General features: G+C 51.5%; 1 protein-coding gene across 1 annotated transcript; it reads left to right on the plus strand.

Annotated features, from left to right (window-relative positions):
• Positions 1-7,056: 7,056 nt before the first annotated feature.
• On the plus strand, positions 7,057-19,306 carry NPTX2 (neuronal pentraxin 2). Its single transcript, XM_007187031.2, has 5 exons — positions 7,057-7,658; positions 9,253-9,469; positions 14,629-14,873; positions 16,611-16,790; positions 17,823-19,306. The coding sequence occupies exons 1-5, from the start codon at positions 7,233-7,235 to the stop codon at positions 18,048-18,050; spliced, it is 1,296 nt and encodes a 431-aa protein (XP_007187093.2). The 5' UTR covers positions 7,057-7,232; the 3' UTR covers positions 18,051-19,306.
• The last annotated feature ends 1,820 nt before the right edge of the window (positions 19,307-21,126 follow it).

A 21,126-nucleotide genomic window follows, 5' to 3' on the forward strand; every position in this document is an offset into this window, starting at 1 on the left:
TCAGCGAAGGAAGAGGCTGTCCCAGGTATGAACATCAGGATTCTAGGGGGAATAACTGATTCAGCTGAGATGAAAGAGCCAATAAAAATTTTAGCTCGAAGCTCAAGGATGTACTGAACCTAAAGTGTTGAGAATAAATGTCATTGGAGAACTTATTTTTTCTTTGACCCTCTAACTTCAATTGCTCTTAGGGCTCAGAACCTCTGACAGTGCTAGGATAGAGTTTCATTCTTTTGTAATTTCACATTAACCCCCAGAAGAAAAAAAAGTCGCTAACCCTCCCCCCACCATTTCTGTGACACTTCCATCTGGGTATCCAGATGGGAGAATTTCAGAAAGTCTGGAATGTGTAGACATTTCAGACACAAATTCTTTCTTTTGCTCAGTTAAAAACTGAACATTGTTACTACTCACACTTTGTTCATTCTTGAAAGTAGCTATTGTGGTCACCTGGCCAAAATAACGACCTTGTCTTTCCTTACGGATGCTAGGTGAGTGATAGCTACTGGAAATGAGATAAATTTATCTTAAGGTATCCTTGGAAACAGAGAACAGACTTGGAACAGAGGACTAAAAGTCAGAGATTATTAACTACATCTCTTGTTTTCTTCCCAGTGGTTTTAACCTTCCCTTCTCTTGCCTGCTCCTTTAGATGCCCCACACTTCCTATCTTCTATGCCTTTCATTATCCTTTTCAAGGGCTAATTCTCAACTTCTCCCTGAAAATGTCCCCTGCCATTCTTACACAGTGACTTTCTTCCTGCAAAAACACAGATCATGTATTGAGCAAAATCGTCTTTGTTTCTATTCCATAGCACTATTATTGTTGTGCACAAAGATATCCAACAAGATATTTACTGAAAAGAGAGAGTACATCAGACCTAGATGTGGCCCTTAAGGAGTCCACAGTCCAGTAGAGAAGGTAATTATAATAGAGGCTGAAGTAGTAAGAGAAATAAAGAATGCAAAGACAAACTACTGTCCTTTATAATGTCACTTTAGACTGAGTAAAATCATGTAAACTTTGTGGGGAAGGAAACATGTATGGCAGAGCTGTGAAGGATGAATGAGTTTTATGGTTCCAGAATTGGTGGGAAGATCAGTACAGATGTAGGAAACAACATGAACTCCAAATCTGAAGGATGGAAAGTGTGGGTCATGTGTGAAAAGCATAGTTTACCTTGACTGGAAGGAAAGGTAGATAAAGAGATGTAGTAGAAAAATAGGGTTGAGGGACTTCCCTGGTGGCGCAGTGGTTAAGAATCTGCCTGCTAATGCAGGGGACACAGGTTCGAGCCCTGATCCAGGAAGATCCCACATGCCACGGAGCAACTAAGCCTGTGCGCCACAATTACTGAGCCCGTGCGCCTAGAGCCTGTGCTCTGCAACAAGGGAAGCCACCGCAATGAGAAGCCCGTGCACCGCAACAAAGAGTAGCCCCCGCTCGCTGCAACTAGAGAAAGCATGCGCACAGCAACGAAGACCCAAGGCAGCCAAAAATTAAAATTAATTGATTAATTTTAAAAAGTCTCATAAAAAAATAGAGTTGAACAGTAGGTTGGGAGGCAGATGATGGAGACTAAAAGAGTTTACAAACATGCATAGGGAAATACTGAGTTTTCCAAGCAGAAGAGTTAAATGATTTAGAGTTGTGCTTCAGGAAAACGGATCTGGCAATAGAATGTAAGCTGAAAGGGAGGTGGTAGAGTTGCAGAGTTTAGTTAGGAGGTAATGGTATAGTTTAGAATAAAAGTAATGAGGTTGTATCAGTGAAGAGAGAGTTGACATATTGTAAAAGTAGAATTAGAACTTAGAAACTTGACTAGAATTTGAATGGATTTGGAGGGTGGAAGAGGAGACTCCAGAGTTTTAAATTTGAATGACTTGGGAAACATTAATACATCAGAAATAGGGGATACAGGATGAAGAAAAGAGGAATGGGGAAGAGAACAATTCATTTAGTTGAGGACATATTGAGTTAGAAGTGCTGGTAGCATATCCTTGAGGTGTCCAGCATGCAATTGGTTTATCATATTCTGGAGCTCTGTACGGATCAGGGAAAGAGTCACTAACATAGAGATCAGAAGTAAAAGCACAGGAGAGAGTACAGTGAAGGGAGAGAACTATGACAGCTCAACTCTAGACACATGTGCAGGTAATGAAAGAAGATCAAGAAAAGAAAGAAAAAATTCTCCCAAAGCAAGAAGAAAATCAGAAGAATACAATATCATAGAAACAGATAATGGAAAGTTTTAATTTAAAAAGGACTTAGCCAACAATGTTGAATGCTTTAAGTTCCAGGAGAAATATATGAAAATGGTCATTGGATCTGGTATGGCAAATTATTAATTTTTAAGAAAGCTGTTTTTGAGGAAGCCAAGCATTTTAAAGGGTTAATGAGTAAGCTAGGGAGTGGTACAGAGAAAAGGGCTCTTGACTGGGAGCCAGAGAACCTGAGTTCCAGCTTGGCCCTGCTGTTAAGTGGTCATATGACATTTTGACCTTTCTTAAACTATTTCCCAGTCTTCAAAATTCTATAAAATCTCCTTCAATCTCACTTTCAGAGAGTGAAGCAAGCTACCTGTGTGTCTAAACCACACGGAGATATTGAGTTATAGATATATGTCAGTTTTACTGCTTGTAACTTGTGTAAAACTGAAGCGCTTTCTAAGTGTTTCCTAATATAGAGAAATTGAGACTACATTCTAAGAGTATTTCCTCCAAGAAAACCAAGTTGATGAGGTCCCTTCCTCCAGCTCATCCCATCCCCAGTCTACTATCCTTTACTTTTAAAAACTGAGCTAAGACATTATCCTCAGCTTATCCAGTATCTTGTTCTACTGCTTGAAATCAGAGACTGCCACCAAAAGCCCCTTTTTTGTTTGCTGAAATCAGTTGGGTAATATTAATAATCAATCCCCCCAAATCATGGCCTTCCAGCCACATGTGATCGTACACTAGCACAGGAACACTTCCTGAAACTCAATGTCTCATATCACATGCTCCCAAAATTAAACCAGAAATATGTTATTTGAGAAGAACCCAGATGCACTGAAGAGAGAACATTTGCTTTATTTAGTGGCCTTATATCTATTGGGATCCCTTAGCAATACAAACTCAGAATCACTGAAATGTTAAGGACTATAAATCTTTTAGTTGGGTCCAGGCACATAGTCTAGAGATTTTAAGTTAGTGTAGATGTAAAACAGTTCATTTTGACTGAATTCTCTGATTAAAGTTAATAAATACAAAGCTTTATCTTAAATAAACAACACAAAGTAGGATAACATTCTCTTGCTGAGACACCAATAAATTTTCCTTAAGTTCTCATCCCTTGCCTTTCCTCCAAAGAGGCTGGCCTGTTCTTTCCCAAGAATCCTTTCTTGCCTTATTTCATTTCAACTTGATGTCAGAGAAAGTAAAGGAAATTTTTTAAGTTTGTTTTTAAAAAAATGTATATAATTCATTTCTGAATTCAGTGGTGAAAGAGGGAAGAAAAGGACAATTAGGATCTATTGTGCACCTGCTATATGCCAAACATGTTCACATACATTATCTCACTCAAGCCTGACAATACTTTGTAGTAAATTTAGCTTTGAAGTTAGAGATGAGAAAACTGAGGCTCGGAGAGGTTAAGCTATCCTCTCAAGGTCAAATGGCAAGTTATAAAACTAGAATTGAAACAAGAGCTGTCTGACTCCAAAGCTCAAGCACTTTCTACTCTACCATGCAGTTCATTCTAGTGAAAAATCCACTCTTGAGGGGGGGGTCTTAGTATTTTAAGCATAAAAGATTATTAGTTAGGAGTCTCTGGAGCCTCCAAATTTTGTTGTATATGCACTGAATCCTACATTAAAAAAACAAAAAAACCCAAAACACCACCAAACACACACTCTTAGTTCCCCCACACACGATTGAAATTCAGAACCGAGGACAGTTCCTGAGTCACGTTTGCAGGAAGTTGTCCTTGGATTCTGTTATTGAGCTCAAACCCCCATTCTTGACTTCCCAAGTGGCACTGAGAAAGAGAGAAGGAAATGTAAAAAAGTATAAGGTGGATCCTCTGACACCATGGTGGAAATTAGCACATTTCCCAGAAGACCAAGATAAAAATGCATGTGAGAAGAACAAGAGAACCAAACAGATGGGGCAATAAAATGGAGGTGGAATGAGCTCATCAGGATTCCCAGCACACGGTTTAAGTACACAGTGGGCTCTCAGCTAACCTGGGAGCCAGGAGACACAGTGAATGAGTGGGTGGCTACTATGCTGCAGCACAAGTTACACTAAGAGCTTAGGTGGAGCTGATTCACTGCTCCAGATCTGCATGACTTTTCAAGTGAAGGAGATTCCGTGGGCCCTGGTCTCTGCCACTCATGCAACCATCTTCATGGGTGGCCCGAGTCAGAGATGCAGGATCCTTCAGGTAGACAAGGCTGCTGTGCTGTCAGTAAATCGAGGGCAAACCTCCATGCTGCCAAGGGCAGATTTCAACCCCAGCTATGGCCTCTCCCTGCGAGAAGGGTTACCTGCTGTATCACAAGCACCCTGGCTTCCCATAGTCACCCTTGGCTACAGGTGGTTCACAACACAAACAGAAAGAACAAGGCTCTGGGACATTCATCACGCCGAACAGCGATGCTTTCTGAAACTACCGGCTCTTCAGCATCATCAGAAGGGCCTTTGGAGAGTCTAGTCTCGTCCCCTTATCTTACACACGAGGAAACTGATGTCCAGAGAGGAGAAATGACTTGCGCCCAAACCACTGAGCTAGTGACAGAGTTGGTATGAGGACTCCTTCCTAAGCCAGCAGACTTTCCACTGCACCAGGAAGACAAAACAAAGCCCTAAATAGCATATACCCTGTTAACTAAACCCTCTAGTTATACTGCCTCCAAACAAAATAACATCTTAAATGCCTGGGTCGTTCCATCTGGGCTTTGGCAGTTTCACTGATCACTTCTCATACCGGAAATCTTTTGAGAAATTTACAAGTAAATATTTTGGGATGTATGCTTTGTTATTTCTATGTCTTCTTGTACACTGTTTTCTTTATTCAGGAGGAAATTAGAATTCTGGAAATACACTTGATTTACTTAATTATTAAAGGAACAAGCCTCTATTTCAAGCTGTAAATATGAATCTATCACTCTATGCCAAGAAAGGATATATGGGAAAATATAGGCATACTGCCCTAATTGTTACATCCAATTAAGATCCACCCAGGTCTATGAGTTAAAAAAACATTGAACCTATGAGAGAAAATGGAGAAGTCAATTCCTTATCTGGGTAATTCTCAACACGTCTGGATGCAGAGCCTTGTGGAATAATCTAAAATGTGACATTTTATAAAGTGCTTTGCAACCTTCTTACCTTCATTATTGCAATTTGTGTATATGAGGGTTCATTTGAACTTGGGGAGTTTTCAAAGAGTTGAAGTAAGAAGGTTGTAGGAGGAACGAGTCTATTCAAGGTCATACTTACAACCTGAAACTGATACCTCCGGGTGGTGCGGACCAACAGAGACATTAGCCCATTAGCCACCCACCCCCCACTCCACACCTCTTCTACTATAGTGAATATTCTTACCTGAACCATCATCGCTTCCACTGTCCTCTGCCTTGAGTGTTGTGTAGACCAGATTTCCTGTCTCTAATGTTTATGCATGAAGAGATCTTCACGTATAGAACTTTTTCTTGTAATTTAGCCACATTATCCTTGAAAACCCCACAACTATTTCCATAATGGAAGCTATTGTTTGAAGTGCAAAGCAGGTCAAAATTCGGTTACTGGAGATTAATCACTGCAGTCTATTTCATATTATCGTAATAATTTCATTTATTTTGATACGGTTTGTTTTCAGAATCAACCTCAGCTTCTGTGCAGAAGTGACAAATCCATTTGTTTCTCGTATAATGGATAATATGATTAATGACCTTGCCACAGGATTCCTTAGAAACAGAAAAAAATAAAGATTTCCACTTATAATGTGCAGTAAACCAGCTCCGTCTGGAGCTTTGCATCAAAATCTCTCTGAACTTGTTTGTAAACCACGGCCCAGATTCTGAAACAAATTTGCTCCTGCCTTTGGGGGTTTCTGTCCGTCGATGTACCCTCCAAGAATCTGAGGACGGTGGGTTCTAATGGGGAAACTGGACACGGTGGGCACCCCATTCACGAGGGTGACGCACTGTTTCACCACATGGCGCCATCTCGACGACTGCGGTCGGATCAAGGCCCATCCAGCCCAGGCCTTGCTGCAGAAGGTCACCACCCCGTGGGCTGTCGCCGGACCCGCACGGGAGCGCCCTGCGCGTGGCCTCGAGACTCCGGCCCACTGCACGCCCCTAGCTGGAGGCAACGTGGCCCGAGGGTGCGCGGGCGACTCCTCCTCGCCCTCCTGCGTCTGGCGCCTGTTTCTGGTCCCCGCAGACATGAGAATTCTTTCCGAGACGGGGACGGGGACGAGGCCGCGGCGGGCGTCCCGGAGGCGGCCGTCGTGCGTCTCTTTCCCGCCTTCTGAGTGAGGGGGCCGCGGGAGGGGGCGACGGCAGCCCAGGGTTCGAGTCCCGCCCGGGCGCCTCCTCACTTTCTCCACTTGTGAAATGGGGGTCGCCCCCGCCCCGGGGCTGCGGCGACCGCGAAGCGAGGCCTGGCGCCGCGCCCGCAGCCCAGAGCCGCCCCAGGGGCCGCAGGGGCACCAGGGGGCTCTTGGCTTCTCCACAGCCCGCGACGCCCGCGTCCTCGGGTGGGTCCGAGGGGCGCCTGGACACGCCGGCCGAGGTTCCTGAAGGCACCCAGGGCCTTTTCTACCTCAGCTCCCCGGTCCTGGGGGACCCGGGGGCCCAAGCTCGGGCCCTCAGCTCGGGCCCACGCGCCCACCCCCGGTCCGCCGATACGCCGCTCCGCGAGTAGGCGCCCCGCCCCGCCCCCTGCGTGACGTACACCAGGCCGGGCCAATCAGAGCTCGCGGCGCCGCGCCCCATGCGCTGGGGTTCCCCCCTCCCTTCCAGCTTAAGAAAGGGCGCTCGGGCCCGGCCTGGCCAGAACGCGGAGCCAGGCAGTGTGCGAACTGTGCGACGGCTGGCTGCTCCGCGGGCTCCCGCGCTCACGCTGCCCTCGAGCGGCGCGCCCGGCCGCAGCCCTTCGCGCAGGCGCCCCCGCCGCCCGCCCCGACGGCGCCCGCTAGCCCGCCCGCCCGCGGATGCTGGAGTGAGCGCGGCAGCGGCGGGATGTTGGCGCTGCTGGCCGCTGGCGTGGCGCTCGCCGTGGCCGCCGGGGCCCAAGACGGCCAGGCGCCCGGCAACCGCTTCGTGTGCACTGCTTTGCCCCCGGAGGCGGCGCACGCCGGCTGCCCACTGCCCGCGATGCCCATGCAGGGCGGCGCGCTGAGCCCCGAGGAGGAGCTGCGGGCCGCGGTGCTGCAGCTGCGTGAGACCGTCGTGCAGCAGAAGGAGACGCTGGGCTCGCAACGCGAGGCCATTCGCGAGCTCACGGCCAAGCTGGCGCGCTGCGAGGGGCTTGCGGGGGGCAAGGCGCCGGGCCGGGCGGCCTCGGGCAAGGACACCATGGGCGACCTGCCGCGGGACCCTGGCCACGTCGTGGAGCAGCTCAGCCGCTCTCTGCAGACCCTCAAGGACCGCCTGGAGAGCCTCGAGGTAGCAGGGCGAGGGGTCCCTGGGGGAACGTCCCCGAGGCTCAGGGCAGAGGAGGGGCGCATGGTCCTGCCACCAGGTTGTGCGGAACACGGCCGCCCGGACGCGCTCAGAAGCAGGGCGAGCTGGGTTTGGGGTCAGGGGCGTTCTCGGTCCTGCTCCGGAACTTAACTTGCTTGGCTCGCATCCCTCCTCCCCACCCCCTTGCTGTAAGGGAAGGGTTAAATCGCCCCGCGCGCCAGGACTGCCAGCTGTGCGGCCATTCACTTCCCGAGGTCCGGGCTGGCGAACGCGGACGGCCTCCTCTCTCTCTTTGCAAATCTCCGAGTCTCCCCTAGCAGGACGCGCTCGTGAAGCTTCTGTCGGGTGATGTGAGGCTGCCGCGTGAGGTCAGCAGCCCTGGGCGTCCGGTGTTTCTTTTTATAAATCAAGTTGGGCTGGACTAGAGCAGGTGGAGGTCCGGGGGTCTCGGCGGGAGGCGAGCGCGGGCTGGTCACCGGCCATACTAGACGCGCCTTGGAGGAAACCTGGTTAACTTCAAAGCCACTATCCCCAAATTGCGCGGATCTGAGGTGCCCTTCCCGATTGCTTTGGGGGAAGGGACCTTATTCCCTTCTCTCCTGGAAGGCGTATGCAGTTTGGAACTTTGAGAGAGAAATGTTCATTTAATTTCTATCTTTACTTTCCGCCCTGTTTAAGCAGTGTGGATGTTTCTGTTATACACGTTGACCAAAATACTACTTCGCAAAGCTAGGTTTCAATTACAGGTGGTAATTATTGCAAAATTACTTGAGAGTTTCCCATGGCACGATGGCTAAATACAGTATTTCCAGCATCTGTATATCCTTTGATTCATCATGATTAATAACAGCTAACATTTCTGGAACACTAAATATGCGCCAGGCATATTATCTAATTTTAACCCGTTCGACAACCCCTTGAGGCAGATCCTATAATCTGCATTTAAAATTTGGAGCACTTAGAGTAGAGGGGGTAAATAGCTTGCCAAGGACTCATGGCTAGACAGTGGCTGGCTGCCTTCAGAGCCAGCAAAATGGTAGAGGAGTGAAAGAAATAAAAGCAAAGATTTCTGGAATTCAGAATAGTCACGCTTTAGAGTTTTCATTTTCCAGTAACATCCCTGCAAGCCTAGTCACGCATCTTTGTGCCATAGTGGAGCTTGGGGGGGTTAGATGAAAGCGCATCAGTTTTGAGGACCATTTGATTAACTCTCTCTCTCTCTTTTAATCCTAGCTGTTTTTTGGTCTTTACTTGAGAATGATAGATGTTGGTTAAATTTTTGACCTTTTAGTAAGAGGAGAAAAACAGCTTTCCCGGAAGGGAAATGAGATTCCTAAGTTTCAAATATCGCAGCAGAGCAATTCTTGTCTGACTATGAAATCCGTTCCATACCCCCAACCAAAAAAAAAAAAAAAAATCAGTGAAATGCTCCCCTTCCTGCCACTGGCACGACTGAATACTCCCACTTTGGAAGCTTCTCCCTGTGTGGGGGGGCCATTAGAGCTACATCTCACAGTTTCTTTTTAACTGGCCTTAATACTTCTCCCACTTGTGTCCCCTCCTCCCCCACCAAAAGCACCAGCTCCGAGTGAACGTGTCCAGCGCGGCGCTGCCCGGTGACTTTCGGGAGGTGCTCCAGCGGCGGCTGGGGGAGCTGGAGAGGCAGCTGCTGAGCAAGGTGGCCGAGCTGGAGGATGAGAAGTCCCTGCTCCACAACGAGACCTCGGCTCACCGCCAAAAGACGGAGAGCGCCCTGAACGCGCTGCTGCAGAGGGTGACCGAGCTGGAGCGAGGTGAGTGCTTCACCAGTGTCTCTGTCGCCCCTTGGCTGACATCCATCCGGCCCCCCAGCCCACTGTCTTCCTTCTTGGCTGCCCCTTCTTGGCTGCCACGCAAGGGAAGTGGGGCTCAGAGTAGGGGAGGGCAGGCCGGGAGGGGTCAGCAGCACAGCCCTCTTGCCCATTGACAGACGAGGCCACTCCCAGACCCCTGCCTCCTGACTCTTGGGCAGTGGCTCTGCTCCCGAGTTTGCTCGGCTCTGAGCTGCTCTTCCGTCACCTCTGAACCTTCAGTCCTGGGTGCAGAAAACCACCTGACTCCTTACCATCCAATCAGCAGTCCACCTCTCCCTTCTGCCTCTCACTTCTCAGACGAAGTGTTGCTTTTTCAACCTGAGTCATCTCATGGTGCACAGAGTTGGGGTTTCTCCCCCACAGGTGGGCCGATTTGGCCTTGTTGGCACTTGTCAGAGATGGTGGGGAGGGAGGGGGCTGATGGCTGATGGGAGTGGCCTGGTTTTCATCACTTGTGCTCAGACCCCCGTTGTCAGAGGTGGTTGTGGCACTACATGGTTTGTGGATGTTTTGTTTTGTTTTGTTTTTTATAGTCTGTAGTTAGACTTATTCATATTCCTTTTATTGCATGATAAATTATAGGAATATCTGACTTAACAGAGGTACTGTAGCTCTGAAGATTCTGGAAAGGATTCCTCAGCCAATTGTAATAGCAAAATAGTGCTCGTAAACAGGACTAGGTTCTGGTTAGGAAAACATGTCCCGGAATCCAGCTGGGTCAGTTGTGACCAGCCAGGTGGCTTTTCTTTTAGCCAAGTTAGAGACCATTGTACCTGATTGGTTGTACTTATGTAGTCCCAGCAAGAAGTGTTTGTGCTAGCCCAATTTCCTCCTTGCCCAGTTGTGGCTGATGAATTTAAACTGGATTGCTAGGTCTCCAAAGAAGAGCTTGTCATTAATGTCTTTCTAGGGTGAGACATTACTGAGCACTTTCCATTTGTATTATTCCCACTATGCGAATCCAAACTTTCACAGCATGCATGAACAGCAAGCAAACAATCAGGGTGACTGATAACAGCCGTTTCCGGAATTAACCCTGCCCCCAGCCCCACTGGCATTGTCCGTGGGAAAGCAAGACACTCAGGATCAGCTCGGACAAACAACCTAATCCCTGACCTCCTGCCAGGTGGGCGTTTCAGTCCCTTCTTAACTAGCCCCTGCAGCAGATTCTGAGTATCTTTCTCTTCTCTGCTCAACATTCTGGTGGGTAAGTTTCTTCCACAAACAGGAAGGGGAGGGATCAAGGGCCCTAGATCATTCAGATTGCGCTGGGTGTGAAGTTTTAGGTCTGCTGGTAGTGGATATAAGATTGTAGTCTTTTCAGATACACTAACCTGACAAGGGCAGTTTCTCATGACTCAGTTTTATGAATGGGTAGGTGAATGTCCAGTGGCAGAATGTCCACTTACTCCTTCAGCCACGTCGGCTCAGCAGGGCCAGATGGAGTCACCCAAGGGGATAGTGTTTCTGTTTCATTTGATTTAGTCGCTTTTACAGCAGCATCCCAGAAGTCACAGGTCTCCTTCATCCCTTTCCTGTTCTCTCCCTCCAGAAAAGTCTGTCCTTCCTTCCTTACTCTTATTATTACACTTGGATTCTTGAGTTAAAAAAAAAGTCCTCTCTGCCTCACCTCCGTTGCTGGGTGACCTCCGGAAGCTCATTAGGTCTCAAGAGCCTTCCCTGGAGGCAGGGCAACTGCAGCTCAGGCCTTTGTCACAGGACAGCAGGAGAGGAAGGCAGCCTCAGGGCCAGGGGAGGGTGGCTCGGGTTCCCTTGCCCAGCCTCGCCCTCATGGGACCTGGAACCTGCAGGCTGAGGGAGCAGGGACACTGCAGTTACTCAGTAGCTTGAAGCAGGGTTGGCTGTAGAATGAGGGGAGGGCTTTGCCAGAGACCTTGGTGGCTGTATACCTTGCTTGGCATGGCAGCTGAGTGGCTACAAGGAGGTGGGTTAATAGAAGTGGGTTAGTAGAAGTCCACTGAGTTAGAGCGTGGAGACAGGATTCCTGTTATACCCATTTCATAGACCAGGAAAGTGCTCCGAGGTTCTCAGCCAGACGTGTCATGTGGGGAGAGGGGACCGGCTGGTGACCAGCAGCAGTCACATAATTCCGCCCCTCTCTGTTTTGTTCTGTGACTCTAGGGGGGTTGTGAGTTTCACGTGGCTTCCTCTAAGGTTCTTCATCATGGCTTGGGCCACCCAGGAGTTGCCACTTTGTGACTCTCCCTCCCATCCTTAGCCTGTCTGTTCACAGCCAGAAAGCAACAGTCAGGCCTCGCCCCAGCCGGTCTGATTCCTGCACCCACGCTCTTTGGTGCTACGGAAAGCCCTCAGAGCTCGCCTGGCCCAGAGGGGAAGTCCGTGTTCGAACTAGAGCTGGACTCCACAACATTAAGTCCCCTGGCTGGCCATTCTTGCAGAGCCCGCAGGCCCTGGCACTGAGCAGCGGCTCAGCTTTCGCTGTCCTCTGCCTTTTGACCCCACCACGAGAATTCTCGAAATCTGTTTGCTCCACCCAGCCGTGGGATGAGTCTTTGAGGAAAATTATCATCTGCTGACCGATTTGCCTTCTGGGCAGTTCTGAGTTTATGTCTGTTGTGTATGAGACAAGTGTGAAGGGATATGTAAACTCCCAGGCCCCAAATATACCACGAGTAGAATACACACTGTGTTCCTTAGAAGCATCCTGCTGAGCCCAGAGGAGACAGACCTCCACCATATGCAAAGTGGGGGCTTTGGGGTGCTCTGGCCTTCGGTGCATCGTCCCCTGCCCGTTAAATGCCTGTTCTGCACGAGACGCTGGCCTCTGAATTCCACATTCTGTATCCTCTGTAACCCCTGCAACAACCCCGTGAGATGGGATTTAGTTAGACGAGAGACTGAGTCAGAGCTAAGTGATGCCTGCATTCACGTGGCTGGCAGATTGCAGAGCTGCGGTTGAGGTTAGTGGTGACCCCGGAGGACCAGAGTCATGAAGACTGCAGGCTGGAGGGGCATGTGAGCTCCGGCCATGCTGGCCTCCCAGCCCAGTGGTGCACATCCAACCCTGTGTGTGCTCCTGCCACCCAGGTCCCACAGGTGCTTGTTTTCTTTATTGTGAGACCCCCTCATCTGTGGCAGCCTCCAGACCCGGGTCCGCCGGCCAGGCAGAGCCGAGCTCGCAGTTGAAGTAGATGTTGGAACCCTTGTCTCTTTGGCCTCCAGCCACCCCCCTCCTTGGCTTGTCTGCCACCTGCAGTCTCTGATTTATTGGTCAGGGCTTTTAATTCCTTAATTGGTTTTAACTGAGTTTCCTGTGAACCTCCAAGCTGTTTTATATAAATAGAGGGCACCGGCTTTCGAGGTATGGCCACCCCTCGGCTCTCCCAGCTCTGATGAAACCTCTGTTGTCACCGAGCTAACGATATTACCGACACCAAGCCTTATTCAGTCAGCAAGCCTGCCCGCCTGCAAGGAGAGAAGCCATTTCTCTCTATTAGATAATCACATCTCATGAAAACACGAGCATTTGCAGATTAAATACTGGCAGCTGCGCGTAGTGGGAAGAGGGACTTCCGTTCCTGGTTCTGTCACTCACGGGCTGCGTGACCTGGGGTAAGTCCCGTGGTGCCCCCACTGTGCAACCTGCAAAATCGGGGCGTTGGGGCTTTCTGGTTCTCTCTCTTAGCTCTGCTTCAGCCTCATGTGGGGCCCGTGTCAGCCTAACCTCTAGCCTGGCCCCATCCTCGGCTTCCCCAGGCAGCAAGGTCTTCCCGGTCCTCGCCGGGTGCTCCACAGCCTTGGGAGGTCAGGATGGATCGGGCAAGACTGCACAACCAGCAGATAGGAGTAAACAGTACATGTGAAGCCCAGATTCTAGTATTTCTATGCTGCCTGTTCCAGAGAGGTTGGAAGGGTGACACTGGGCCCTGCTGCCTTCCTTTGCAGAAGGTCCTTCGGTAGGTGTGAACCGTGGCACCGAAGAGCTTCTCTCACGTGTTCCTTACCGTGGCAGAAAATGAGTTTGGGGGATCGTGACGGAGAAAGTTCATCCACTCTGGGTCCTGTTCTACAGAGAGGGGCAAGAAAGGGACAGATTTAGTCCACCAGTGACATGGGCAGTTTGGTTCCAGGCCGGGAGAGCCTGCCTGTCTTTGACAGAGATGGGGACCATCTGGCCCCTTGTGGGTGCTTAATAAATACTTGTTGAATGAATGAAGGGCGTTTAGGTTCCTTCCCTGGCAGCGCCTGGTCCCCAAATAAGAGGGAAGCTTTTGCCATGACAGCTCCCGGAGTCGGCAGTCCCCTGCAAGCTCTGAGATCTGTGATAACCAGACAGGGGCTTGTCTTCTTGCGAGTTTATTTATGATGTCGCCATTAATTCTGAGCTTAAATCAAAACTGTACTGAAAATGACTTAGACCTATTTAAGAGTATCACTCGTTTTCAAAAGGTTTGGGAAGTGCCGTTTACGTGGGGACGGTCCAGGCGGGTGGGTAGCCTCCGTGGAGAGGGACCCTCTGCATTTCCCCGCCTCCCATTGCTTCCAGACTGCAGGAGATGGTCCGTCAACTTGGTTTCCTCTTGAGGAGGGCAGGGCAAGTCATGAGCAAAGCAATTCACACCAGGGATTTAGTCCAAAAGCCCCTTCTGAGTTAAGTAGTGTCGAGTCACGGGTGCCTGGCTCCGTCGCCTCGGGCGGTGGTGATGCTTCGGGGGGAGAAGTGACATGGACTCATTGGGGGACAAGTGTCTATGGAGCGCCTGGGTTCCTGTAAGATGTCCTGCCTCCAAGCCCAGCAGGCCCCTGACCCAGCCCTGCTGAAAGGGCCGGGATTTCAAGCAAACAGTGGAGGGAACAGGGTTTCTGGCTTAATTTAACCAGAAGGTTAAGTCCAGCTTGCCCCTACCCACTTCCTTGAGCTTCCGAGAGTGAGGATATGCCCGTTTCCCACTGGAGCTTCAGCACTGAACAGCAGCTGGTCAGTAGCAGGTGCTCCACTGCTTGGGGGACCCGCCGGTAGGCCGGGCGGGGGTCCAGGGGGGCTGCCCTCTGGGTTGTGGTTGAGAGGGAAGAGAGAGGGGTCTCACATGCTGCTGCCCCTCTCTCCCCCGCCCCAGGCAACAGTGCTTTCAAGTCGCCTGATGCCTTCAAAGTGTCCCTCCCCCTCCGCACGAACTACCTGTACGGCAAGATCAAGAAGACGCTGCCCGAGCTGTACGCCTTCACCATCTGCCTGTGGCTGCGGTCCAGCGCCTCGCCGGGCATCGGCACCCCGTTCTCTTACGCGGTGCCCGGGCAGGCCAATGAGATCGTGCTGATAGAGTGGGGCAACAACCCCATTGAGCTGCTCATCAACGACAAGGTGAGGCCTGCTGGGACGGCCACCGCCCCCCCCCCATCCCGGCGGCCACCGAGGTTGGGATGTTGCAGGGAGCCTGACGTCTGGCCACGGGGCTGTCCTCCTCGCAGTGGGGACAGTTTTGCCCTGACTCAGTCCCACTCTGGGCAGGTGGCTGGGTAGGGGGCAGGGGGCAGGCAGCTGCAGCTTGTGGAGATCCAAGCTGTGAATCCCGCCAGGAAGCAGCAGAGGGTCCAGGCACAGAGGCCCCGGAAGGAACAGAATGAGCTGGGTCTCTGCGTGCTCGCCTGAATTGTCACGGACCCTCAGGCCGGTCAGTGAGGGCTGTTCTCCAGGGCTGCACCGATAAGGGGAGGGTGTGTATTGTGTGTGTGTGTGTGTGTGTGTGTGTGTGTATGAGTGTGTGATATTTCTCATGAGCACATCTTTTAGTGGGGGGGGGCTTGAAATATATTTACATACAATAAAATTTACACTTTTTAGTGTATAGTTCAACCAGTTTTGACAAACGCATACAATTATTGAATCCACCACAACTAAAATCTAGAACAGTTTCATCACCCTCCAGATTCCCTCGTTCCCCTTTGTAGTCACCTCCTGCTCCTACCCCAGCCCATGGCAACCACCCATCTGCCCCCACCCCTCTAGTCCTGCCTTTCACAGAGTAAATGTCCCCTTTCTGATGGACTGGCTTACTTCGACATTCAGGAACGCGGTCTCCTCAAGAGATCAGCTCTGAGCACCTGCGGGACCCTCCAGCAGCCTCACCTAAACTTAAGTCAGGCTCCACGTCACCCGAACTGCATCCTCACACCCTCCTTGCTGGAGCTGAGTGGTGAATGGCTGCACCAGCCCCCAGGGCGCTCACCAGGCAATGGCCTCCCACCCTGTCTGTCTTTACTAAACCGCCCTGGCTGGAACTGAAGTGGGAAACGCTGTGGAATCCACCTTCAGGGCTCCTTCCAGCGGTGACCACATCCTTGAGCTAGGGATTAATTATTCTAAATAACGCCCTTGGACGAGGCAGGGCCGAGAGCCTTGTTTTCCTCTCGGTTTAGATGTCGTGTAAATAGCCCATTCCTGGGAGGGAGCTCCAGGTTGCTAGGACACCAGCAGTAACAACACGGTACTTCACAGGCGAACTGGTCTGTAGAGCACTCACAGGACTGCCAGGAGACCGTGTGGGTCGGAAAGGCCCTCCCCCCAGTTCTGTGTGCATCCCCCACCCCCCTACACTCACACGTAATTGAAGGTGCTCCGCACAGGAGGACACACATACATGCAGATCCCCAAGTGCGACGATGGCACTTGGGACTTTGCCTGCAGAGGGTACATGCCTGGTCTGTTTTCCAAAGAAATTGGTCCAGTAGAGTCCTGACTTCCCTTTAGGTTCTCCAGTGAGGGATGTTCAGGACCAGTATGCGGGGTGGGGAGCCGTCTGTCACATCTGCTTGGTCTGCACAGAATCCTAGGCCCTTAACCAAGCCCAGGTCCAAGGGTGTCCAGTTGAAAGCAGGTCACCCTGGGGTCAGGGTGTGTACCCAGGCTGCCCCTTTCCTCTTAAGAGTCTGTGACACACGTGGTGTCTCCAGCCCAAGGGTCACTCTGAGCTGGGCAAGGTTGGGCATGTTACCCACAGAGCATAGAAGGGGAGCAGCAGTGGGCCCAGGGGCTCCGTCCCCCCAGGTCAGACTCCTGGGAACCCCAAGGGGGCCCTCACCTGCACGTTGCCGCCCACAGGTCGCACAGCTGCCCCTGTTTGTCAGTGACGGCAAGTGGCACCACATCTGTGTCACCTGGACAACGCGGGACGGCATGTGGGAGGCCTTCCAGGATGGGGAGAAGCTGGGCACCGGGGAGAACCTGGCCCCGTGGCACCCCATCAAGCCGGGGGGTGTGCTGATCCTCGGGCAGGAGCAGGTGGGTGCAGGTGGGGTGCTGGGAGGAGCGGCTGGCAGGCCAAGCGGCACACGGCCGGACCTGCGGGCTGCCCCTGGCCCTGCTCAGCTGTCTGTCCGCCTGCCGGACCTGGACCTGGCCACCGCAGCACGACGACCCGCCTGGATGGCCAGCGTCCCTGCCGGCTCAGCCCGTGCTATCCTGTGGCCTAAGGGGCTGAGAGCGGGGATGGGGACACATCCTGCCCTTCCTGGCAGGGACCGAGTTGGTGTGGTGGGTTCAGACAGATTCTAGAATGGAGTCTGTCCGATACAGGTGAGCAGGAGTGACCCTGGAGTCCCAGGGTTATGTAGCGACCCCAGGCCATCTCTCCAGCTGTTTGGCCCCTGCCGGCCACTGCGTTGACTCCAGATGCCGGGCGCTGGCTGGTATTGGCATCTTCCAGGAGCTGCCAGATCAGGGTCGTGACCCTGATCCCCAGCAAGGGCACCTGGGGAACAACACCTGTGGGCGAGGTGGGGCCAGGCCTCAGAGACCGCGCTCAGAAAACTCGCCATCTGGGGCAGAGGACGTCTGCTCTCAGGCAGATGAGAATTCACGTTTCAGTCTGTGTTTGGGGTTTCCTGGTAGAAAACGAGGGAATAGACTCCAGGTCCTCTGGGGGGGCTTTGAGTCTGGGCCCTTGGCTCTCCCCGCTCCCCACTACCCTGTTTCTTCTTCCCTGGGAGGGGCTGGGAGTCGGGAGACCCGGGTCCAGTCCTCGCTCTGGGGCCTTGGGCAAGGATCTCTCTGCTTAGTTTCCCCTCCCTAAAAAGGGGCCAGTTTGAGTCTCGCCATTTCCCAGGCCTGCCGTGCCCTAAAGCTTTGGAACGGGCAGGAATCAGTGGTCACGGGCTGCGATCTGAGTCGGGGAGTCAGGAAAATGCCCCAGTCCCCATCTCCCTCCCAGGCTGGCGTCCCCCCACCTCCCCTGAAGCCGGTCACACACTGGGACAGGTAACAGATGTGTCTGCCTGTGAGCCTGCCCCGATGCAGTCTGTCCCTCTTTCCCAGGACACGGTTGGGGGCAGGTTCGATGCCACGCAGGCATTCGTGGGGGAGCTCAGCCAGTTCAACATATGGGACCGCGTCCTCCGTGCACAAGAGATCATCAACATCGCCAACTGCTCCACGAACATGCCGGGCAACGTCATCCCCTGGGTAGACAACAACGTGGACGTGTTTGGAGGGGCTTCGAAGTGGCCGGTGCAGACCTGCGAGGAGCGTCTCCTTGACTTGTAGCCGCCTGCTCCTCTGCCCAGGAGGCGGGGGTCGGGCCGTTCCCCTTCCTCCCCCGGTGGAACCGTGTGTAAACAAACCTCCTGCCGTAGTGCGCCGGGACTCCCAAAGCCCTTTCCCAGGGCATCTCTAAGCCTGAGGCGTTTGTCACCAGCTTATTTGTTCCTAACCAAGATTTTGTTGGTTTTGGGGGAGGGGGAAGAAGCCCTGAGCCGCAGGTGGGTGGATTTCTGACTTCTGCTGTGCAGGGACTCTTGTCCTTAAAGCCCTGTTCAGCACCCCTGTAAATGCTAGCGCACCCCAGCCCTGCCCACCCTCTCGGATCCTTGGTGTCTCGTGTGCGCCGTCTGTCCGTCCCCTTCAGAGGCTGTGCATCCGTCCCGCTGGAGTGGCCGCGTCCCTTGTGTGTTGAGTACCCCCTGCTGTCAACTGAGCACGCAGCAAACCGCCCCCACCCCGTTCCACCCTCCCCCGCAAAGGGCCTTTCTCTTGATGCTCTTTACGCTGTGAATCTTTCCGTCCCAGGAACTCATAAGTTTACTGAGGAAGGCGGGCTGCCCGGACAATGCCCTGCCTCCTCCAAGGTGGAGGGGGCGCCCATGGCTCCAGAGAGGGGGCTGTGAACGTGAACTCAGAACGGAGAAGGGCCATGGCAGCTGTCCCTCCCCCTCTGTCACCTCTCCCTCTGACCCGTGCTTTGGCAGAATCCTGGTTGGGTATGGCTTTGAAAGGTGTCTTTTCTCCACTGGTGCCAAAAGTTCAGTTGCAGCTTTTACAACCATTCGGTGTGGTTTGGGGAATTGATTTTTTTTTTTTTTTTCCCAACAGAAAAGAGCAGCCATTAGCTGGATCCCATGTTTGATGTCTCGCCCCACTGTGAGGAGCGTGCTAGTTTTTGTTTTTTGTGTTTTTTTGGACGTGCTAGTTTTAACTCATGTTGATTCCTGTAAGCATTTGACTGTCTCCAGTATTTCCCCCAGAATGTTTTCAGGAAATGGATGTCATTTGGCTGATGTCTGCTTAGTGACTCCAGGCTGATTAATTTATTGGACAGAGGTAGTAATTTATTTTAAAGATAACGTGATTAGTGGGGAAATTTATACAGCTAAATATTATATATTTTATTTTTCATACATGTTTGAAGTGCAAATCTGTGGATATTCCATTTGTAGGACCAAGTCGACATGCCCATCCTAACACTGTATGCTACAAGAACTCTTCTGATGATGGAATTTTGATTAAAATGCACTGGAAGATGCCTTGATGTCTGCTTTCTCCTTGTCCGGGGCTGAGAGCAGGGAGGGCTGGTGCTTTGCAGGAGGTTGTCCTCTCTGGTTAGCCTGGGCCGAGCCCCAGGGGGTGGCCCCAGGGGAGCTGAGGAGACTTGGAGGAGGGTGTGGTGCTGGATTGCGCCCTTCCCTCCTCAACTCCAGGCTCCGTCTGGGGATGCCCCGCAGGCTCTTCCCAGCCTCTCTGTCCCCAGCCTGTCCCTGTCATCTCAACTGGGAATCAAGCTTAGCTAGATGACCCTCAGCGCCCTGTCCCAGGTGTGACACCTGTTCAGCACCTACGCTGTGTGCTCTGCATTAAAATCTCATTTAATCCTGTTCACGACCCCCTGAAAGAGTTCATCCCAATTCACAGGTGAATACGTGGAACAATTAAACAGTGACTTTGGGATCATACAGCTGACAAAGGGCAGATCTGGGATCCAAGCCAGACTACGGCTCTGAAGGCCCTTCCACCCACCCCCTGCCTTCTGGCTTTTGGCTCCGAGGGGACCTAGGGCCAATGTGTCCTCCCGGTGCCACCTCTCTGTGTCCACCTGGCCCTGGCAGGTGTGTTGATATTTTCCCCATCTCCACAAATGTTAGGTATGCCTCCCTCACCCCCACTTTCTATTTTTGTATCTTTATTTCAGTAGCTGCAGAGTATAACTCAGTTTGTCCCCTTCCCAAGTGGCAATGTCTAAATTTTTATTCTAAGGGAGCAGAGTCCAATCTTGGGGCCAAATGACACTATGTGCTTGGTGTACTTGATAGGCCAAAATGGAAGCTGTGACTTCTAAAACCAAGATCATTACTGGGTCACTGAGGTTCCTGGAGTCTATTTTCAATGTTGTACGTTATGACTTGGCAGGAACTCAATCATTAGTGTTGGGTTGAACAAGAAATTAGGCCAGATTCACTGCTTGGGGTGGGGTGGGGGAAGTCTTTGGAATCCAAGGTGCTGAGATCAGGTGGAGAGCAGTTTATTTGGAATTTCCTTCATGATGAAGCTACTGAGATCTCCCCCTGAAAGGCGCTGAGGAGTTACCTTATTTCATACCCATGCCAGACACTGAGCTTACCTTACTTGATTCCCTGGCACTGCTTCTTCCAGGAGCAAAACTTTGCATAAGGGCTTTGAACCCCTGCTGAGCCAGGTAACTTCCTTCCTGCAACTGGAGAAACTCTGAACCCAGAACACGGGACCAAAGTACTTCCTGACCCGATGTGGGAAAATGAAACATTTCACCTCTCCTTACCACTGCTGCAGGCTGGTCCTCCTATTGGAGGTTTGGCTTTCCTGACATAAAAGCAGAAACAAGAATCAGCCATGAAATCCAGTGAAAAGCAGAAACAAGAATCAGCCATGAAATCCAGTGAATTTCTTATGCCTTGAGCCTCCCATCTAAAAGAGACCCATGGCCTCTGTTTTCCCACCCAAGACCTTACCCTTTGCTAGAGGCTGGAAAACACCTCTAGAGTGAACTGGGTGCTCTGACAAGGGTGGGATAGAGAGTGTCCTGGATGATGGAATATTCTGCTTAGTTGAGGGTTGCCATGGAAACTGTAGCTGGATGATCAATGATGAATGAATTGAAGTGATAAAATGCAACTCAATCGAAGTCAAACTTGGATGAAGTCTCTGCTAGTGGTGAAGGCAGACCTGGACCCTCTATAGACTTAGGGGACTCCAGCATCAGCTCTCCTTATACGGAAGGCCTTGGAAGAGGTCTTCCTGTTAAGCACAGGCATTACCATTCATTCTATTCACTCAACAAGTATTTGGGGCACCTACAATGTGTCAGGCCCTA

This window comes from Balaenoptera acutorostrata, chromosome 15 (genome assembly GCF_949987535.1).
Source record: "Balaenoptera acutorostrata chromosome 15, mBalAcu1.1, whole genome shotgun sequence".
Lineage (NCBI taxonomy): Eukaryota > Metazoa > Chordata > Mammalia > Artiodactyla > Balaenopteridae > Balaenoptera > Balaenoptera acutorostrata.